The 19,076-nt window shown below is 40.6% G+C and overlaps 1 protein-coding gene across 3 annotated transcripts in view; it reads left to right on the top strand.

Moving 5' to 3' along the window:
* PCSK2 (proprotein convertase subtilisin/kexin type 2) overlaps window positions 1–19,076 on the top strand; it is a 255,468-nt gene that overhangs the window by 921 nt on the left and 235,471 nt on the right. For 2 of the 3 annotated variants that reach the window (XM_011962748.1, XM_011962761.1), the window contains exon 1: window positions 21–576. In XM_011962748.1, the coding sequence (XP_011818138.1) occupies window positions 400–576 (177 nt within the window). In that variant the 5' untranslated portion in view covers window positions 21–399. Of the gene's footprint in view, window positions 1–20; window positions 577–19,076 lie in introns of those variants that run through there. The other variant, XM_011962755.1, reaches the window with a different exon arrangement.

The following is a 19,076-nucleotide window of genomic DNA, read 5'->3' on the forward strand; positions in this document are numbered from 1 at the left end:
CTTCCCCCGCCCTCATTGGCCGCTGGCGGACTCACGTCACCCGAGCTGGTGCTCTCCTCCAGCCCCTGGGGAATTGGAGCTGAGGAGGAGCTGAAAATGCAGATTTAGCATCAAGCACAGACCTACACTCGCTCTTTCTCTCCGGTACACACAGCTCCCCACATTCGCACCCCTGCCCGCGCGCCGGGCCGCCTGACTGCACGGCTTCCCCTGTAGCCAGATGCTGGAGAACACACACTGATTCGCTGCTTTCCAAGACCCTATTCAGTCTCTTTCTCTACAAAGATTTTTTTTAAAACTATATATATATATTTTCTTTTTTTTTTGCACCCTCCCTCCGAGTCCCCTGCTCTGCCAGCCTGCGCGCCTCCTAGCACCACTTTTCACTCTCAAAGAAGGATGAAGGGTGGTTGTGTCTCCCAGTGGAAGGCGGCCGCCGGGTTCCTCTTCTGTGTCATGGTTTTTGCATCTGCTGAGCGACCGGTCTTCACGAATCATTTTCTTGTGGAGTTGCATAAAGGGGGAGAGGACGAAGCTCGCCAAGTTGCAGCAGAACACGGCTTTGGAGTCCGAAAGGTAAGCTCTCCCATGCATTTCGCATGTTGTTTCAAAACGGGGGGCAGCCCTGCGCAATCTCATTGCAGATTTGCAAGTTTTCTCTCTTTCTCATGCGATGCAGATATTCTGCCATGGGCTCTTTAACACGATATTGCCTCCGGTGATCTTTCACCGGTTATGTAATTAAAATGTCCTTCATCTGTACTAGTAAGGTCATCAAAATAATTTATTGCTCTATGACTTGATGGCGAAAATAGGATAACACCTTTCAAAGGATGCCATGCTCCCGGGATGCTGTCCGAGGTACCAAGTTCTCGAGGTTGTCTGGGGATGGAGGGATGAAGCCAGCTGATCCTGGCGTTGGCTGCTTGGCCAGGGACGTCTCCCCCACCCCCATCCCCTGGAGAAAGAATAGTTTCCTACAGACGGGTCTGGAAGCTTGGACATTGCAATTCACCTAGGTGCTTCTCCCACCCCGCGCCGGAGGACTTCCCTCCCAGTGACTTCGGTCCCTGCTCCTCTCCGGGCACAACGGCTTCCTGACTCTCGGAGATTTGGAAACATAAACTGGTCTCCAAAATCGGGGGGGAACTTCTGCGCCCTCACCCCCGCCCACGACCGCCCACCCCTGGAGCGCACTTCTGGTTGGCTCCCTAGTTCTCAATTCCCGGTTATAGGAGCTGGAGAGGTGGATTTTGAGGGGGATTCCCTACTGAGAAGTCGAGATGGCCTCTCCTGATGCGTGGGCGGCCAGCCTGGCTTTCCCACTAGAGCGTGGGGATCCCCTTTCCAAGAAGTTGTCAGAGTTTGACAGTTTGTGCATATAGGTGAGCCTCTCAGCTTTGGACACCTTGGGTCTCCTTTGGAGACTCGAGGGTACCCATCCTGGGAGGACAGAGAGGAGAAGCGCGTTGGATGGGGGCTGTGGCTGACCTGCGTGTGTCTCGTGCAAAAGATGTATCAGGGATCTCCAGTGTCCTTAGGGGACCTGGCGCAGGCTGGGGTGGAGTGTGGGTGCAGAGAGAAGCTGGGGCGAGGGGAACCCAGAGGACAGAGATGTGGCTACCAGAGGGTTCGGTGGAGGTCAGTGAGATTTCAGGCTCCATTTCGCTCCTGATCCCAGGAAGAGAGTGGCGTGAGATGAGCGGTGGGTGCTTTTGGTTATTGGTTTTGCCTTGAAGGACCGCGCAGACCGAAGCTCTTATTAGTCTCTCCTGTCTTGACTTCCCAAGCCTCTCGCCTCTCTCCCAGCCACCGCTAGAGCTCCTTCAAGTGTGGGGGGCTCTCCCTCCTCCTAAGGGCGTAGGCAGCACCGGGATTTCGACCCCAGGTGGGTCTGGCGACGAGTTTGACAGAGGTCTGGGAAGAGTCTCCGGGTCCGCCGGTGGCGCGCGGGCGGGTCTTGTGGAAAGGAACTTGTTGCTCCGGGAAGCGTGGGTGGAGCAGGGGAAAGAAGGCGCCGGTGGAGGGAGCACCCCGCTGTGGTTTTGGCCCAGGGCCTGCCGGCTGTTTTGAGAGACACCAACACAATAAAGAAGCCGACCTTCCTTCTTCACACCCCCCTCCCCTACCCCAAACTTGGCAAGACCCAGGACCCAAAGGCCATTATAAAATATAATAGTGATCATTATTAGTTATACGGCACCTTATGTGCCGGAGTCCTTACATACATTTTTACTTAATCTCAACATCTCTTGATTGAGCCTGTGGCCCCGCTGAGGAAATTGGTTCAGACAGGGGTGTGAGATAAAAACAGGCGAGGGCTTCAATCCAGATCTTTCAGAAGTGAACCCATACTCTTTACTCCTTAGTACCCACCCAAGCAAGCTAGGTGCTTTCAGGGGGTGTGAGGCATTGAGAAAAGGTGAAAAGGGGTTTTAATTCTTGAGTGTGATCTTGCTGCAGAAACCTGTGGCTCCCTCCCCCTCCCCCACACCTTTTCATGGGTGCAGGGGAGGGGGAGGGAGCCGTAGGTTTCTGAAAACCATTGCTCTCAGTGGTTTTCTCTTCTCTTTGCTGCCCCTTTGAAAATGTGCCCTTAGGATGAGAGATCAGATAACTAGGCCTCTTTGTCCTTCATTCTTCCTCGGAGAGGAGCTCGCTGATTTTGCATCACAACCTGAAACCTGCAGTTCCCATCTAAGAGACTGACCTCTCTCCTTACCTCTCCATAACCTCTCAGGTAGCAAATCCAGTGATTTTTTTGTTTTGTTTTGTTTTGTTTTTTTGCTCTGTTACACATTTAAGTAGCAGGGACTGCATGGTGCAACATCTGCCTAGAATAAACCTCCTTTTGGATCCATGTGTTGCCCATTCTTCAAGACCCAAATTCAAACCTTTCCTGATGCTACAGACCACAGAGAGCTTTCCCTCCTCCAAATTTTTATGTGACTGATAGGCAAACACTGCACAACATAAGCTAATAACTGTCATCACTTGTCCTCATTATTTCATGTATGTAAGTAAATATGGGTGTAGGTGTTGTATTTCTACTGAAAAGGTAACTATTCAGGGATAATACCTCCTATATTTCTCATTTCCTCCCTGTAACCAACACATTACTGTGTTGCCAGCCTTGAAGGAAACTTTCTTGGTTGTATTTATTACTACAGGTTTCCCAGACACTTTCCTATCTTGCTTTCATCATACTGTTATGTACTTTTGCCGACCTTTGTTATTGTGCATCTTAGAGGCCCATATGTCCTTCTCCTTCCTTGCTCTGACACTTAGCGTGCCTCCCAACTCCCTGCTGCTCCCTACTCTGAGGCTCAGTGTCAGACACAAAAGATTCTCAGTGATTATTTATTCATCCATATGAAGGGTCAGCAATGGAGACTAGAAGAACCTGCTTTTTTTATTAAATTATCTCATTCTAACCTCACAAATCTATGAAAGAAACCACTGGTATCAGCTGTAATTCTCAGATGAAAACCTTAAGGATTTGAGAAGTTAAGTCCCTGCTTATATCTGAGAAGTAAAAGAATGGAGAATTAAAACCAAATTTGCTTGACTGAAAAATAATTGCTTTTCTATATCATGCTCCCTCCAGGAAGCCTTCCCTGACTGCCAAGAACTCTTCCCTTGAGACACAATTTTAGAGTTCTGATATTTTTCCTTTTCTTTTTTTTATATTTATCATTCATTTGCTATTAACACATGAACATATGTCATTAACTAATGGGTACGTGTATTTACATCTTCAGGTAGACTACAAATATTCCAACAGGAGAAATGATGTACTTTATCTTTATATAGTCTCCATATCTAGCATGGTAGCCTGTGTATGAATATTTAATTGTTTGTCAGTTATTTGATTGATTCTTATAAGACCATGAACAAACATTTATGTTTCCTCTCTAAAATGAAATAACACCTATAACTTTACCTCTGAAAGGGTTATGGAGATTAAAGCTTTCTATTTTATCATGACCTGGCCCTGGCCCAAAGACCTATGTCCATCAGAGAAGACACTTATGTCTAGAAGAGTGAAAGAGCTTACAGTAATGACAAAGGCATTATTCCAAAGGCTGCCTTAAAATTCTCAATATGCTACTAATTCTAATTCATTTGAAACAGAAATTATTCATTGAAGCAATCTGTTGAAGATTAACCAAAAATCAAGTTAGAGTTAGGGTTTAAAAAGAACCTGATATTATCCTAGGGGTTTCATTTTCTTATGGTGTGTTTTATGTTTTATCTACAGCGGACAGATGCTGAAATGATTACACAAGTAAAATCATGTGACCATTTTTATAACGTGCGAGAATTTTTTTAATTTTAAAACAACCTAATAATCATTATGCTGCCAGGTAGTAAAAAAATTAATAAATTTCTGGTCACTTCACTTTTATTGAAGTATAATTTAGGAAAGAACACAGCTTAGGGGATTTTCACAAACTGAGCACACATGTGTAACCAGCACCCAAATCAAAAAATAAAATATTACCAGTATACCTAAGTTCCTTTCTCCCTCATTTGCTTTGTTTTCCAGTTTTAGCTATTATAAATATGGCTTTTGTGGATATTAAAGTCTATGTATTTTGGCAAACACATATATGCCCTTCTACTGGGAATTCCTAGAGATGGAATTTTTGAGTAAAAGGATATACATACACACAGCTTTACAAGACCATCACTTTTCTATTGCTGTGTATCACTAAAAAACTTAGTGGCCTAAAACCACACGTTTGTTATTTCACAGTTTTCATGGGTAAGGAGTCTGGCACATTTTAGTTGGGTCCTTTGCTCAAGTCTTCACAGGCTGAAATCAAGATATAGCCTGCTGTGTCCCATCTAGAGGCATGACCAAGAAACAACTGTCTTCTGAGCATAGTCACACTTTTAGAGGAATTGAGTTTCCTGTGGTTTTAGACCTGAAGTCTTTATTTTCTTGCTGGTTGCTGGGCCAGGACCACTCTCAGCCCCAGGAGACCTCTCCGTAGCCCTCTCACACCACGCCCTTCAAATATCTGCCTTCAGGAAGAGTCCACTCTCCTTGCAAGGTTAGCCTGATTCATTCAAGCCCACTAGGATTGTTTTCCTTTTGATTCTTCTGATGAACTCAGAGTCAATTGATTTAGGACTTTAATAACATTTAATAAATCTCTTCACCTTTGTGTAATCTAATCACAGAAGTGAAATCTATCATCTTCGCAGTCCCACCTATGCTGTCCACACTGAAAAGGAGGATGATTACATAGGGCATGTACAACAGGGAGCAGAAATCTTGGGGGCCATCTCAGAATTCCGCCAGCTACAGACAAGCAGCCACATGGTTTTCCTAAGTAGTTGTACCAATTTACATTCCCACCAGCAGTATGTGAGAGTTCCAGCTGCTCCATATTCTCACCAACACTTGATATTTTACATCTGTTTTCTTTTAGCCATTCTGGTGGTATGTAGTAGTGTCTCATTGTGACTTTAATTTGAATTTCCCTGATTATCAACTAAAGTTAAATACCTCTTCATGTGCTTATTGATGATTTGGATATCCTCTTTTAAACATATTTGTTTCAGATGCTTTGCCCTGAAAAGTTTTTCTTTTGGGTTGTCCATCTTCACTTTTTATTTGTAGGATTTCTTTACCTATCATGGATAGAAATTTTTGGTCAGATATATGTATTTTGAATATTTGATACCACCCATTTGATGGTATCTTAATGTCACAACAATGTTGAAACCAGATTATATGCTTTTACTTCTACTTTGTCATGCAGCCAGTTGTAAGTCAAAGGAAGAATTCTCTTGCTGTGTTTCCACATCCCCTGTCCCATAGTTCTTTACATCAAAATTGACAATATTTGGAGGAAAAAAATAAAAACATCATATAGAGTTGATCCTAAGCATTTCCTAAAAGATTTCAATCTAAGAAGACTTTAAGGGACAGTTCTCTTATAAAAAGATTTACCACAGTAGCTAAGGGAAAATAGCAACCTGTAACCTTGCTTCCCCAGACATGGCTGCCGTTCATGTTGTGCCTTAGATCGAATCCTAGCTCATCCCTGAAGACCTCTCTGGTTGACCTAGACCACAGTGTTCTCTGTTCATTTGGAATTTTGATGACATGTAATCGTTTCCTTTCCCTGATACCAGTCATAGCCATCAGAACACTCACTGTTCCCAACAGTTTTCTTGTGGCTGAAGAAAATCAGGAAAAATAATGTTGAAAGATAAAGATGACAGGATTTGGAGTCAGATAGCGCTGGAAACTTGGCTAGATTATTAAATCTCTCAGAGGCTCATTGTCTTCTGAAAATGGTTAATAAAATATGGTGGTTGTGAAAAATAAATAATATCATTAGTGCATGTAAAGTTCTGGGCACAGCACTGAGTGCATAGGATAAAATAGCTGTACTGCAGTAGTAACAATAAGCAAGTTGTGCCTTAGTGACACTCTTTTCCTCAAAAAAGTAGCTGTGGGGTGTACTTTTCAGGGAGTGACAACTGATTGAGTGAGAAATAGAAACCCAGCCCAGCAGCAATCCATCCATGGGCTAATCGTGACCCATGAGATGACCTGGCCCAAATTCAGTAAATTTAATTCATTATAGACTATGGTAATTATCTCAGCCAATTATACTGGATTCCTCAGGAAATTTGACTGGCTAGTTGCTCTGGAGAGGAGAATGCAGTACAGTTACCATGAGAAAGCCCATTCAGGCCGTGGGAAACTCAGACATTTTATCCAAGTTTCTAATAGCTTTCCTGCCCCAGTTTCCAGCAAAAGATACCTGTAACAGCCTGAAGAGCTAAGCACCAAATTCATTGCTCCTGCTTCATGGGCTGCAGCAAAACCACATTTCCCAGCCTGCCTTGTGGATAAGCGTGATCATGTGACAATTCTAGCCTGTGTAATGCAAGCAGAAGTCATGTGTACTTCTTCCATGCCTGATGCATAAGAATTCTTTATGGATTGTTTCTCTGTGTTCTGCTCTCTTCTGGGGCTTGATGTAATTGAGAACAGTAAATTTCAACACCAAATGCCAAAGCAGAGTCACAAGATGAAAGGAGCTCAGGTCCCTGGTCCGTGAATTAGAAGACCTTATGTGAGTGAGAAATAAACTGCTATTACATTAGGGCACTGAGATGTGGGAGTACTGCCCAAACTAATATGCTGTCAATAAATATCCCTTTGCTTACATTACTGGAGTGGATCTCTAAACCTTGAAGCCAAACGGAGCCAAATCACAACAAAAATCGTTCCAACGTTTTGTGAGAGGACACGTATTTCGCCATATATTGTCAACCAACTTTTCAAACATTGGTGATTTGTCTTCTCCAGCAAGAAATAGAACCCATTCTACACACTGTTCCTCCTGCTGGCAACCAATATGCCCTACTCATAACAGTTGTTTAATATGTGCTCCTTGACTATGACTGCAGTTGGACCAAAAGGTGGTGATTCGTCCATAATCTCAGGTCGAAGGCGCTGGAAAAACTACTTTTTAAGAAACGGTTCCTGTAGAATCCATTGCTCTATAGGCAGCCATTCAGTTAGGCAATAGAATTAAGTGGCAACCAGCAAGTGGGCAACTGGCATGCTTCTTTTTTTCTCTAAAATTCCCCAACTTAGATATTACCAGTAGTAGAACAGATGATCTCTTTGAACAAAGAAAGTAAAGTCTGCAGTTACAACTTGATCAAAATACAAAAGAAGGGAAAGAGGGGAAATACACCTTTTTTTCTCAATTGAATGAATATCTAGAAATCAATTTCAATTTCAGAAGGTCTTACTAGCTATAGACAATAATGCTATAGCACATCAGAGAGTGATGCCATAATTAAGTCCACAGCAATTTTATATTCAACTCAAACCAACTGCTCAAAGAGGTCTGGCTTTAAGAATAAAACATGAAATCTGAAGTTCAAACTTTTTCTCCTAACTAGAGTAGTGGTTCCATTTTTCATTGAGTTCAGATCCAATGTTTCAAAAATAAACTGTGCTGAATTTGTGAATTATTATTTGAGATACAAATAATCACGGGACAGCTCAAAAACTGACATTACTGTTTGACTTCCCTTGTTAAGGTGTATTTATTTTAGCTAAAGTCCACAAGTGATTAAGGAGTCAAGAAATTACATCTGAGTCAACACTTCAGTCTGAAATGTATAGTTGTGTATTAATAGATGCATTCTATGTGAGACACATAAGAAAAGAATGTAACTGCCTTGACAATTTTTTGTCTCTGAAGCTAATTTGACCATAACTTTTTGGAAATTGTTGTGATGTGCTAAGATTGTCAGATAAAAATAAGTGAATAAAACAAGTTCTTACGTTGAAAGTAGAACAATGACACACTTTTAATTTCCCGACATAGAGTAAAGTAGACTTGAGACTGTTACAGGGTATTGGCAGTTTCTCCCTTAGAAAATTGACAAGAAACTGTAGGTTCCTGGGGTTGCTCTTTGTTTACAACTTTAAATTTGACATTAAATTCCATAAATATCCAATTGTTCTCCTAGTTTTTCCTAAATAGATTCACTTCATGCTTATTTTGTATCAAAGGCAAAAGAGTCCAAAGAAAAGTGAACAATATACAGAATCACTATGGGAAGCATCAAGAACATAAAGATAATAATTTAGGTTTAAAACATTTGCAAAGTGTTGTAAGTCATTAGAGAAAAAAGCTTTGACCTGGAGTATTTGGGTTTCACTCTTCTAAAGTTTTAAGTAGAAGGCAAAGAGATTGTCAGCCTTGCTTTCTGTGTAAACAGTGTCTGGCAAAACTACATCTACAGGAAATATTTGTTGAATTAATGACTTAATTAATGTTGGTATTAGATGTAGTAGACAATTGAATCTTTCCTCTTAAGGTTTAAACAAGTACACACACAAACAAAAAAGTGAATCCTTTCATTTGCGAGATGGTAAACATCTCAATGTGAGGACAATATTTTTACACATTGCAGTATTCATGAATACCATGAGTGGACATAATCAAATTAAAAAATGAGATAAGTTAAGAACCCCGATAATATGAAAAATGTAATAACTTTGATATCTTTGTCAGAATCACATATCATCATTATTTTAAAAAACACCAAGTAATAAAAAAATGCAAGAAGGTCTTTTTTAATTATCTCAAATCTCATTATTCAGAAACAACCATTACCAGCATTAGATAAACTCTATCGCAGACACTTCTGTATGAATATGTATAGAGAGAAAAGAGATAAACAAAATGTTTTATAGAGCTGGGATCTCATCATATGTGCTATTATAAGTTTTAAATCATTCAATTTAATTATTATAAAATTCAACAAGAGAAAATCAAAAGAGAACTATGGAATTGTTAAACTTCAGATAAATATGTCACACAAAGGAGATATTATTTCCTAATACGCCTCCCTAAAATTAATAAGAAATTATTATGTCTAATATTTAGGAGTTTATAGTTACATATTTTATACACACATGGTAGATTACATATATTTAATTACATGTTTACTTATTTAATTACATATTTCAACTTTTGTGAGTTATGGACTCAGTGCTTTGTAAAATGGGGAAATTAGTATCCTGACACTTTCTCTCAACTTCCCTACTTCCACATTCCAATGTTTGTTAGGTATATCATTATTTTTGCATCATGTTACATATAAATATTAATCTTTTACTAATAACCATAATTTATAGTATTGCTTATCTTAGTTCTTTCTTAAAGTTCTAATTTTACCACAAGTCCTTTTATCAGAACTTCAATTACAAATTCATTTTTATTCATCTTTTGAGTAGCTTGGTTTTACTGAAAAGTGAAGAAATTAGCCCAAGCATGAAAAAGGAGCTGTCTCAATTTCAGATTAAAGGGGAAAAAATTGGCAGGGGAAGTCCTGTTTGTAGGTCACAGAGGAGAATGTGGTGATAATATCCACTTAAGAGTCACAATTATTTCAGAGGATTAAGAGGCAAGGTCAATGTTCAGAGGGAGGGAAGAAGTGTCAGGATGGGGACTTCAAGGAGATGGAAGTTCAGATGCTGCTAGTAGGCATGAGAGAGGGAGTGGACAAAAGACAGATCATGATTTCTGGCAGTACTGCAGAGCCAAGTGGGAAAGAATGGATTTATGGTGGCACCAGCAGAGTCATTGTCTTAAGCAACATTCAGATTAGGGTTGAGAGGTGAGAGAAATGGAATCTTCCAAAGAATAGAGTGTCAGTGAAATAGAAGAATAGGTAAAATGGAAAAATAGTGAGAGAGCTAAAAGGGAGAGAACTATGGTTGATGAGTGGGATATTGAAGCTCAAGGTTCCAAAAACTGAGCACTTCCAGATAATGATGAAGTTCATGGAAGTGAGTTATCAAAGTAAAAAGGAGATGAAGGTTAGCAAGACACTAAAAGTAACATGCACAAGGATTTGTCCACATACACCTCATTCATGCCATGGCAAGAAATAGGATTGTCAAGGAAGACCGTTGAGAGGGAAAAAAAGTGAAGTCCTAAGACAAAATATTGGAGAACTTTGGACATGAAAGGAGAAAAAGGAACCAGGAGAGGAGTCAGAACTTGGACTGTTGGAGATATGGAAAAAGAATCAAGAGCACACAGGCCTGTGAAAGCAAAGGAAGAGACAGTTAAGAAGGAAAGAATGAAGCAACCATAGCCACTGGTTTTAGAGATGAAGTCATTATTGAAATAGAAGTAGTCACCCTAGCACATTGGAAGAGGAGACGAGTGTTAATTTGAGTCCCCAGAAGTAGGACCTGGAATAAGGACTTAAATGCAAGCAGTTTACTCAAAGAGTGATTCTAGAAAATACTGGTAGAGGAGTGGGGAATTGAGATAAGGAAAGGAAGGCAGGAATAAAGAGTACATCACAGAGCAAGTTGTCACTGTGGGTAACTGGAACTCAATCCCACTGGGAAACTGGGAGCTGGTATAGAACATGTGCTTCAGAGTTATCCTGCCTGAGAGGTGAGGAAGCTGGGGTATTTATACACCCATTGCATTCACATATTAATTGGTGATTGAGAGTTACTCCAGGTTGATGTTAGCACTCTAGCATTTTGTCCTGGCATATGCTCAGACAGAGCAGAATTTGGCCATCCAGAAAAAGACTCGCAAACAGATGCAGAGGCTGGCACACACAAAATGGTAAGGCCTATCCAAGAGGATCTGAGCGTGGAAGTAACCATGTCTGCTACAGGAAAAAAAGCCCAATCGTGAAGGGAAGCATCAAGTGTGATGAAGTGGAGTTACCAAATATAGACCATCCCTTCAAGAGGTATAGTGGTTAAAATAGAAAAGTAGTGTTACAGTCACTTGATGTGATTTTAAAGATATTTATGAATTACTGATTTCTTAGCACTTGTCAGACCACTTGGAGATTGCTATCCCACCAAAATATTTTGACGACCTACCTAGCCAATCAAGTCTGCATTACTCTAACTGGTTTTTCCAGTCATTTACATTTTTACAAATGATAGCTATAATTATGAAATTACAGCCTTTCAGAACAGGAAGGGATCCTAGAAAGACATTAGTTTAACCCTTCCTTTAACACATGAGGGAAAGGATATCAAACACTATGTTTGTATGCTTAACTATTGCAAAAAGCATTTGAGCCTTGTTGCTCATTGGCGGTTGTTTAAACAATGCATTATCGATACCATTGAACCAGCTTTCCAGACTGAATGAGACAGACAACTAGATTGGGCGACACTCCTATAAGCAATTAACCACATATACCAATTTGGTCTGACCATACCAATTCATTTCAGGTCCTCCTGGTCTGCTTTTTGTTTGTTTGTTTTTCACCATTTTACCCCTAGAATTTTTATAAATTCCGATTTTGCAAACAAAGCTATTCATAGACTCAAGGATTCCACCAACGACCATTGGGTTGACACTTGCTAAAAGAAAGAATAGGAATTTATACTTCCTGGACTACTCCCTTACTGACTAAACAGTGCTATATATTTAGTAAGCACTCAATAAATACCAAAATAAATAATGATAAAAAAATTAAACACTTAGCATAATCATTAGAGTCTCACTGTACACCCAGCAGATGTTCATGAGATGGTGCAATCAGGAAGACCAAGTATGGTAGGAAGGGTTATAGGAACATCCTATTTAGTGCCTGTGTTAAGTGGATTTCATTAATTGTCCTTAGTAGCCTAAAATTTTGTGACTTAATCTTTAACAATCCAGTGACAGAGGAGAATAAGGTGATCCACAAATCCTATCCCTCTTTGCCTTTAGCTTCTCCTCTAATTCTGCGGGAAGAATAAAATATCAGTTTTATCAGGTGGCCACCAATTCTCTTCAGTGATTATGGAAGCTCAAACACAAGAAGGTAGTTGACATCCAAGAGTCAATTCTAGTCAGTTCCAGCTGACTATGTTTCTAGGAACTGTGAGCCAAGAATGGGAGACCAAGAGAGGCCTTGCAGAACCTAAAATATGGGAAGAAGGATGGGAAACAAGCCATTTGTGATCTCTTGAAGTCCAGTAGCAGCACTTTAGGCAGAGGAGAAGGGACAGAGATCCCTGGAGAGTTGTGTTTTAAATGAGGTTTGTCATTAACCCAAATTTGGACCCAGCACCTGAAGCCAGAAACAAACCATTCTGGCCATAAACTGGAAAATGAGGAAAGGACCAAAGAAGAGTTATGGGAGTTTCAAACCAATGGACCAAGAAATTAGCAAGAGCTACAGTCATACCACAGGGACATATAGAAGGAGATTATTAAGGTCATTCAACAAACATATACTGAGTAAGTTCAGTAAACAAATATAATGCAACACACTAAGACATGGATTTGGGAATAAGTAAGCAACTGGGATTCGATCTTACTAGTCTAAGATGGTTCCAATAGATAGATGAGAAATCAAACCCCAAAGTGAAAACACTTTTTTTTTTTCTGTGAGATGAAGTCTCACTCTGTTGCCAGGCTGGAGTGCAATGGCGCGATCTTGGCTCACTGCAACCTCTGCCTCCCAGGTTCAAGCGATTCTCCTGCCTCAGCCTCCCAAGTAGCTGGGAGTACAGGCATGCACCACCATACCCAGCTAAGTTTTGTATTTTTAGTAGAGATGGGGTTTCACCATGTTGGCCAGGATATCTCGATCTCCTGATCTCGTGATCTGCCTGCCACAACCTCTCCAAGTGCTGGGATTACAGGCATGAGCCACTGCACCTAGCCCATGAAAACACTTTTTAAGTCTGTGCTTGTGTTGCATTTACTAAGTCTCATTGGCCAAAGCAAACCACATGGCCAAGTTTAGAGTCAGTGTGGGAGGAGACTAACCAAGAGAATGGATACAAGGAGATACGAACAAAACATGGATCCAATTTCCTACTACAGGCCCCTCCGACAGTTACAGCTTACTTGTGTTGTCCCATCAAAGGGTGAGGAAGCTGGGATATTTAACCTCCAGCTACCATTTCTTCTTGGCTGATGGTTGCTCTTGGGGAACATCAAATCTCTGGTACTTTTGCCTGCTGTAAGTAGACCAAGCATGCTTCCACTGCCAGAGAATACCCTCAGGAGAGCGGTGCCTGAAAGACATTGGCATCTGTAGGTACTCTCTACAGGTGACCTCCAGGGTGGACCAAGGGAAGGCAGACAGTGCATCAATATCATGTGCTACACAGAGGACCTAAAGTTACCTAAAATTCAGGTTCGTCAGAGGCTAGAAAGAAACAGTTTGTGAGTGAGGCTGTATGTCTGATATCCTCTACCTGTCTCATTACCTGGGTGTCATTCTAGACTTGATATAAATCAGTTGTTCAGTCTTTAGAGGGTACATCAGAGTTTGAATCCCACTGTGGACTGTAAGCCCAGACCTAGAATACTTGGTATATGTGGCTAATTACTCATAGGAGCATCACGCAATCTAGTTGTCTGTCTCATCCACTCTAGAAAGCTGGTTCAATTGTATCAACAATGCGTTATCTAAACCACAGCCAGTAAGCAACAAGGCTCAAATGCTTTTTGCAATAGTTATTAAGCACATAAACATAGTGTTTGATCTGCTTTCTCTTGTGTATAAGATGAAGGGTTAAACTAATGTCTTTCTAGGATCCCTTCGTGCCGATTACAGATGAATGGGAGTGCTCCATGTAAACAAGTCTAGAAAGTTTTTGTGATAGATTTAATATATAGTGTATGTGAGGCCATGACTGTCAGCAAAAGGAAAGTCTTCACAAAGCAGGCAATAATACATTGAGGTGAATTTACAGTGAGGCTTATAATTTCAAGAGGTTTATAAAGAAAAGCACAGGATGTGCAATGAAATGGGCACAGTTTTTAGGAGGATTGCAAGTAGTTTTTTCTGTCTAGATGACAAGAGACTGGGAGATGAGGCCAAAGAAGTGACCTGGGGCCAGTTCATGGCTAGTCACCCATACTATGCTGAGGAATTTGGATTTTGCAGATAGGTGGAAGGAGGCATCGAAAGGTACTTGGGAAGTGTGGCAGGATGGCCACATACAGGATATCCTAGGATAACAAGTTGAGCTAATAGTGACTTGGAGAAGCTTTGATCTCTGCCTTTTCTTTGTCCTATGGAATCACTCATTCTGGCAACAGGTAGCACATCATTTAATAGATGATGCTACTAGGAAGTCAGGTTATGTGTCTTTGATCCCATTGCCACTGGATGATGGCATCAGTGATACTAATGGCTTGATTAATTACTGTCCTTGTAGTCACATTGAATGGCTGGTAGAGCAGCCAGTGCTATCCATGAAGTTTAGTCCAGCTAAGAACAAAACAATTAAATGCACCTCCCCGACATATAAATACATGAATGCAGAACAAATCCCCTAACTTAGAAGCAAAGAAGAAAAGAAAGGACAGTGGTGTATCAACGTGATCCTAGCTCACCTAATAGGCACATTACTCCCTGATATTCCAAAGAAATAATACTCTTTTTTAATTTTTTCTTTCTGGGATGATATATGGAAATGCTGCCTGCAGCTAGAAAGAAACAGTTTGTGAGTGAAGCTGTATGTCAGATAACCACTACCTGTCTCATTACCTGGGTATCATTCTAGACTTGATATAAATCAGTTGTTCAGTTCTTAGGGGGTACCTCATAGTTTGAATCCCACTGTGGACTGTCAGCTCAGCCCTAGAATAGTGAATAACCACGGACAATACAAACTGCTTCATACTGAGCGCCTGGTTATGCGGAAGAGTGGATCCTGGAATTACAGAAGAGAATTGAGCATTATCCATGGAGAACAAATGCTTAGGAATGGCATAGGAGTAGGCAGGGCTGACTTAGTAGATCAATGACTTACCCCTTTCTCCTCCAGTTTCCCTTCCACACAGCCCCTTACAAATCAGCTAATTACAAAAGAACATTCATCCATGAGTTCTTATTTTATTAACAAGTGTGTGTTGAGCCCTATGAAGATGAGGCACATTGAAAGGGGTTGATTCTACAGACAGAAAGACAGCTTGTTCAAGTTTATGCCCAAGGGAAAGCACACTTATGGTTCTATAGTTCTATAGTCTAGTTTATAAGAATTCATCTAATCTGAGGTCTCTGTTTTGCTCTTGCAAATGCCTATTTTATGTGTTGGGGTGTGGGAAACTGTTTTAGCAATTGGTCTCTAGTTCTAAATGCAAAGGACATTCTCAGACCTTGCTAACCTGGTGACACACCCCAATAAGTTGAGGCTGAATGAGATCTTCTGTCATATCCAATTACTCAAAGACATGATGTCCTCACTCCACAGGCCTTGTGCTGTTGAGAGAGGAGCTGAAGTCACACATAAAGAATTTAGGCTCCTCCACTGCATGAAAAGCATCTGTTTAAGGAGCTGTCAAGCTTCTCTAGTGAAATCGTATTTACTTTATTCATCTAAATAATGTGGCTTATTTGCCTTCTGTGTGAAATTATCTTGCACTGTTTCTCATTGGTGGGTTTTATGGGACAGCATATGATTTTCTGTGCATCCATATGCCACTCTACCTCTGGGAATGGAATGGCTTCTTGTTCAGTAGTTTTGGTTATTATAACCCTTTATAGTTTATGAGTCATTGGGTTTACTCAAAATGTCCAGCTCCTCATGCTCATTTTTTTTCTCTATGGCCCAGCCATGCCCCACTCTGAAAAAAATTTTTAAAGGAATAATAAAAATAAATAAATAAAAGTCATGCCCTCTATATTTCATTTCCAGTGAGTGGATTCTTGGCTGGGTAATTTTGTTGTATTAGAGGCAGGGTCTCACTCTGTCACCCATACGGTGGTATGATCATAGCTCACAGCAGCCTCAAACTCCTGGGTTCTAGTGATCTTCTCATCTGAGCCTCCCAGGTAGCTAGGACTAGAGGCACACACTACCATATCTGGCTAGGATTTTATTTTTTCTAAAGACGAGGCCTGGCAATGTTGCCCAAGCTGGTCTCAAACTCCTGGGCTCAAATGATCCTCCTATCTCAGCCTCCCAAAGTATTGGAATTACATACCTGGCCTTGTTTGGATAATTATAGCAATTGGAGTTCACTGAAATAAGCTGCATTTTTTTAGTTAGTTGGCATTCTCACCTTTGGATGCTTGGAAATGTGTGTGAATAGCACTGAATGTACCCACAATTGGGTCTTGTGCTCAGTTTATAAGTCACTGTTAGGTAGGTGAGACCAGAGCAGTTACTCTGAAGTTGAGGTAGCTGCATTTAGGACTGTGAACAGTGCATCAAGAAGCACACACCACAACGTGTGTAATGCCCCTGCCATGATGCATCACTTCAATCTAATGATGAGAAAGCAGATGATCCCAGTTGAGAGACAGTCTGCAAAATAACTGGCCTGTACTCTTCAAAAGCATTAATGTCATAAAAGACAAAGACAGATAGACTAAGAAACTCTTCCAAATTAAAAAAGAAATGACAACCACATGCAACATGTGATCTTGGACTGAACTTTGGGCCAGACTTTTTATTTTTGTTTTTTTGCTGTAAAGGATATTATTAAGATAGTTGACAACATATCAACGATGTCTGTAAATTAGAAAATGATATCATCAGAGTGAATTTTCTGATTTTGATACTTATGCTGCCTTGTTCTTAGAAAACACACACACTATCTACAACTTACTCTCAAATGATTCACCAAAGTAATATGTATATGCAGAAAAATAATTATTTTAATGCAGTAAAATGTTAACAATTGGGGACTCTGGGTGACATGGCTGTGAGTTATTTTCACTATTCTTGCAACTTTTCTGTAAGTCTGAAATTATTTCAAAAGTAAAAATTTACTGCTAAAAGAAAAAATGTGTACATTGATGCAAAACTAACGTTGAGGTCTCTCCCTCTATGAAATTGAGCTGAGTTAAACTTTGTCAACAACAGTGAGTTTCTGTCCCAGCTCTGCCACTATATAGCAGCGTGACCATATCCACGTCATTCAACTTTTTGAACCTCACTTTTCTCATCTATATAACCCAGAGGTCAATTAGAAATACCTGGACCCTTGGGATGTAGATAAGATCCACTCAAATCCCCATAATGTGCTCTGTAGAAGTCCTAACCCTTCCCAATATTCCTATAAATTCTGGGAGTGGAGCTAGATTTTCATTTTACTTCTGGATACAGTTTTCTACTTCCACCAAAACTTTCCAGTTAATAAATTATGTCTCCTTACCCAAACAATCATTCTTCACAATGGTGACTCAAGTGTGAAATTCAGCCAGGTCCCTTGATTTCCCCTCACCAAAACCCTTACCACTCACCCAAGGCATCTGTGACTAGAATGTATTTTCCTGAAGATGTCACAGGTGCCAGGAGGGGATTTATGTTGCAAACACAAAGAACTTTAAAGTAAGCAGGTACTTTGAGGAATCCTTTCATCCCCTCACCACTGGGCATGGGCAGCAGCCTCTTCTTGCCCAGCCTCACACTTCTTGCCAGATCCTCCCCACTTTCTTTTATGTGCCCCTTGGTTTCTTTAGTATGTCCTCCTCTCATGGGTGTGGGCAGATTCTTCCCAGGCAGAGCAGATCAGATCTCCTTGCTGTCTAGGCACCCATGACCTCAGGTACCCATCAACCATCACAGAATTATCCTAAATAGAGACAGTTTCCTCCCTAAGAGGAGCTCAGATGATGACATTCTCACCCTCAGAGTGTCTGGAAAGTGAGACACAGTGCTAGACACTCGTGGAGGTCATCTCCAGTGTAAATATGCTGAGATTCTATGAAGTGCATCTGCTTTAATTTGACAAAATGGAAATTACCTTTTCAAGCAGATAGATATCAAACACAAATTCCTTTCCTCTAGCCTTGTTATCTATGTGGAATTTAATAGGATACCAATAAAATTTCGCTAACAGATTATGTTTTATACTGACCTTGCCAAATGCAACATTCTTGTGGGTTATTCCAGTTTTTAAAGGGATATCTTACTTGTGAAGATACTAGCATGTAATTTTCTAGCTTAGACATCTACTTTTCACTCCTTTTTCTTTTTTATTTAGAAATAACTCTGACCCCAAAGCTGGTGTTTGGGAGTAGTTAACTTCTTCTCTTGTCTTCTATGGCTGCTCCAAAGAATTTGGACCTGACTACAGACCAAAGTAACAGAGACTGCTAGCCTTGTCTGTAATCGATAGGATTTTTTTCTTTTGTTAGAATACCTGAGAGTATTTTTACCTCGTGTTCAATCTCATGAGTTTCTTTTCATTCCATATCTCTTATGATGTGCCTTCTTTCTTGTGCTTAATAGAGTCCTAGACCGCTCAGAGCTAACAAATGCAATGTGCATCACTCATTGGATCACAAACTGAGTTTGGCCAGCACAGTGCTTTCAATCTGTTTGACTTGTGGAGGAGCATATGCCCTCTAGTTCACCACAATCCTCACCACTTTCTACTGTCTTTTACCTGATTCACTTAGTTAGATGGCCTGCTTGACCCCCAATATATTAAATGTCTTACCAATCCCCAAAGAGCCCCATAACCTTAGTCATCCACATTGAATAACACAACTACTTAATAACTCTTTCCAGAATCTAGAACCTCCTGATTGTTTAAATTTACTCAACAGGTATCTGTGACATGATACTC

Source organism: Colobus angolensis, unplaced genomic scaffold, assembly GCF_000951035.1.
Source record: "Colobus angolensis palliatus isolate OR3802 unplaced genomic scaffold, Cang.pa_1.0 Scaffold117, whole genome shotgun sequence".
Lineage (NCBI taxonomy): Eukaryota > Metazoa > Chordata > Mammalia > Primates > Cercopithecidae > Colobus > Colobus angolensis.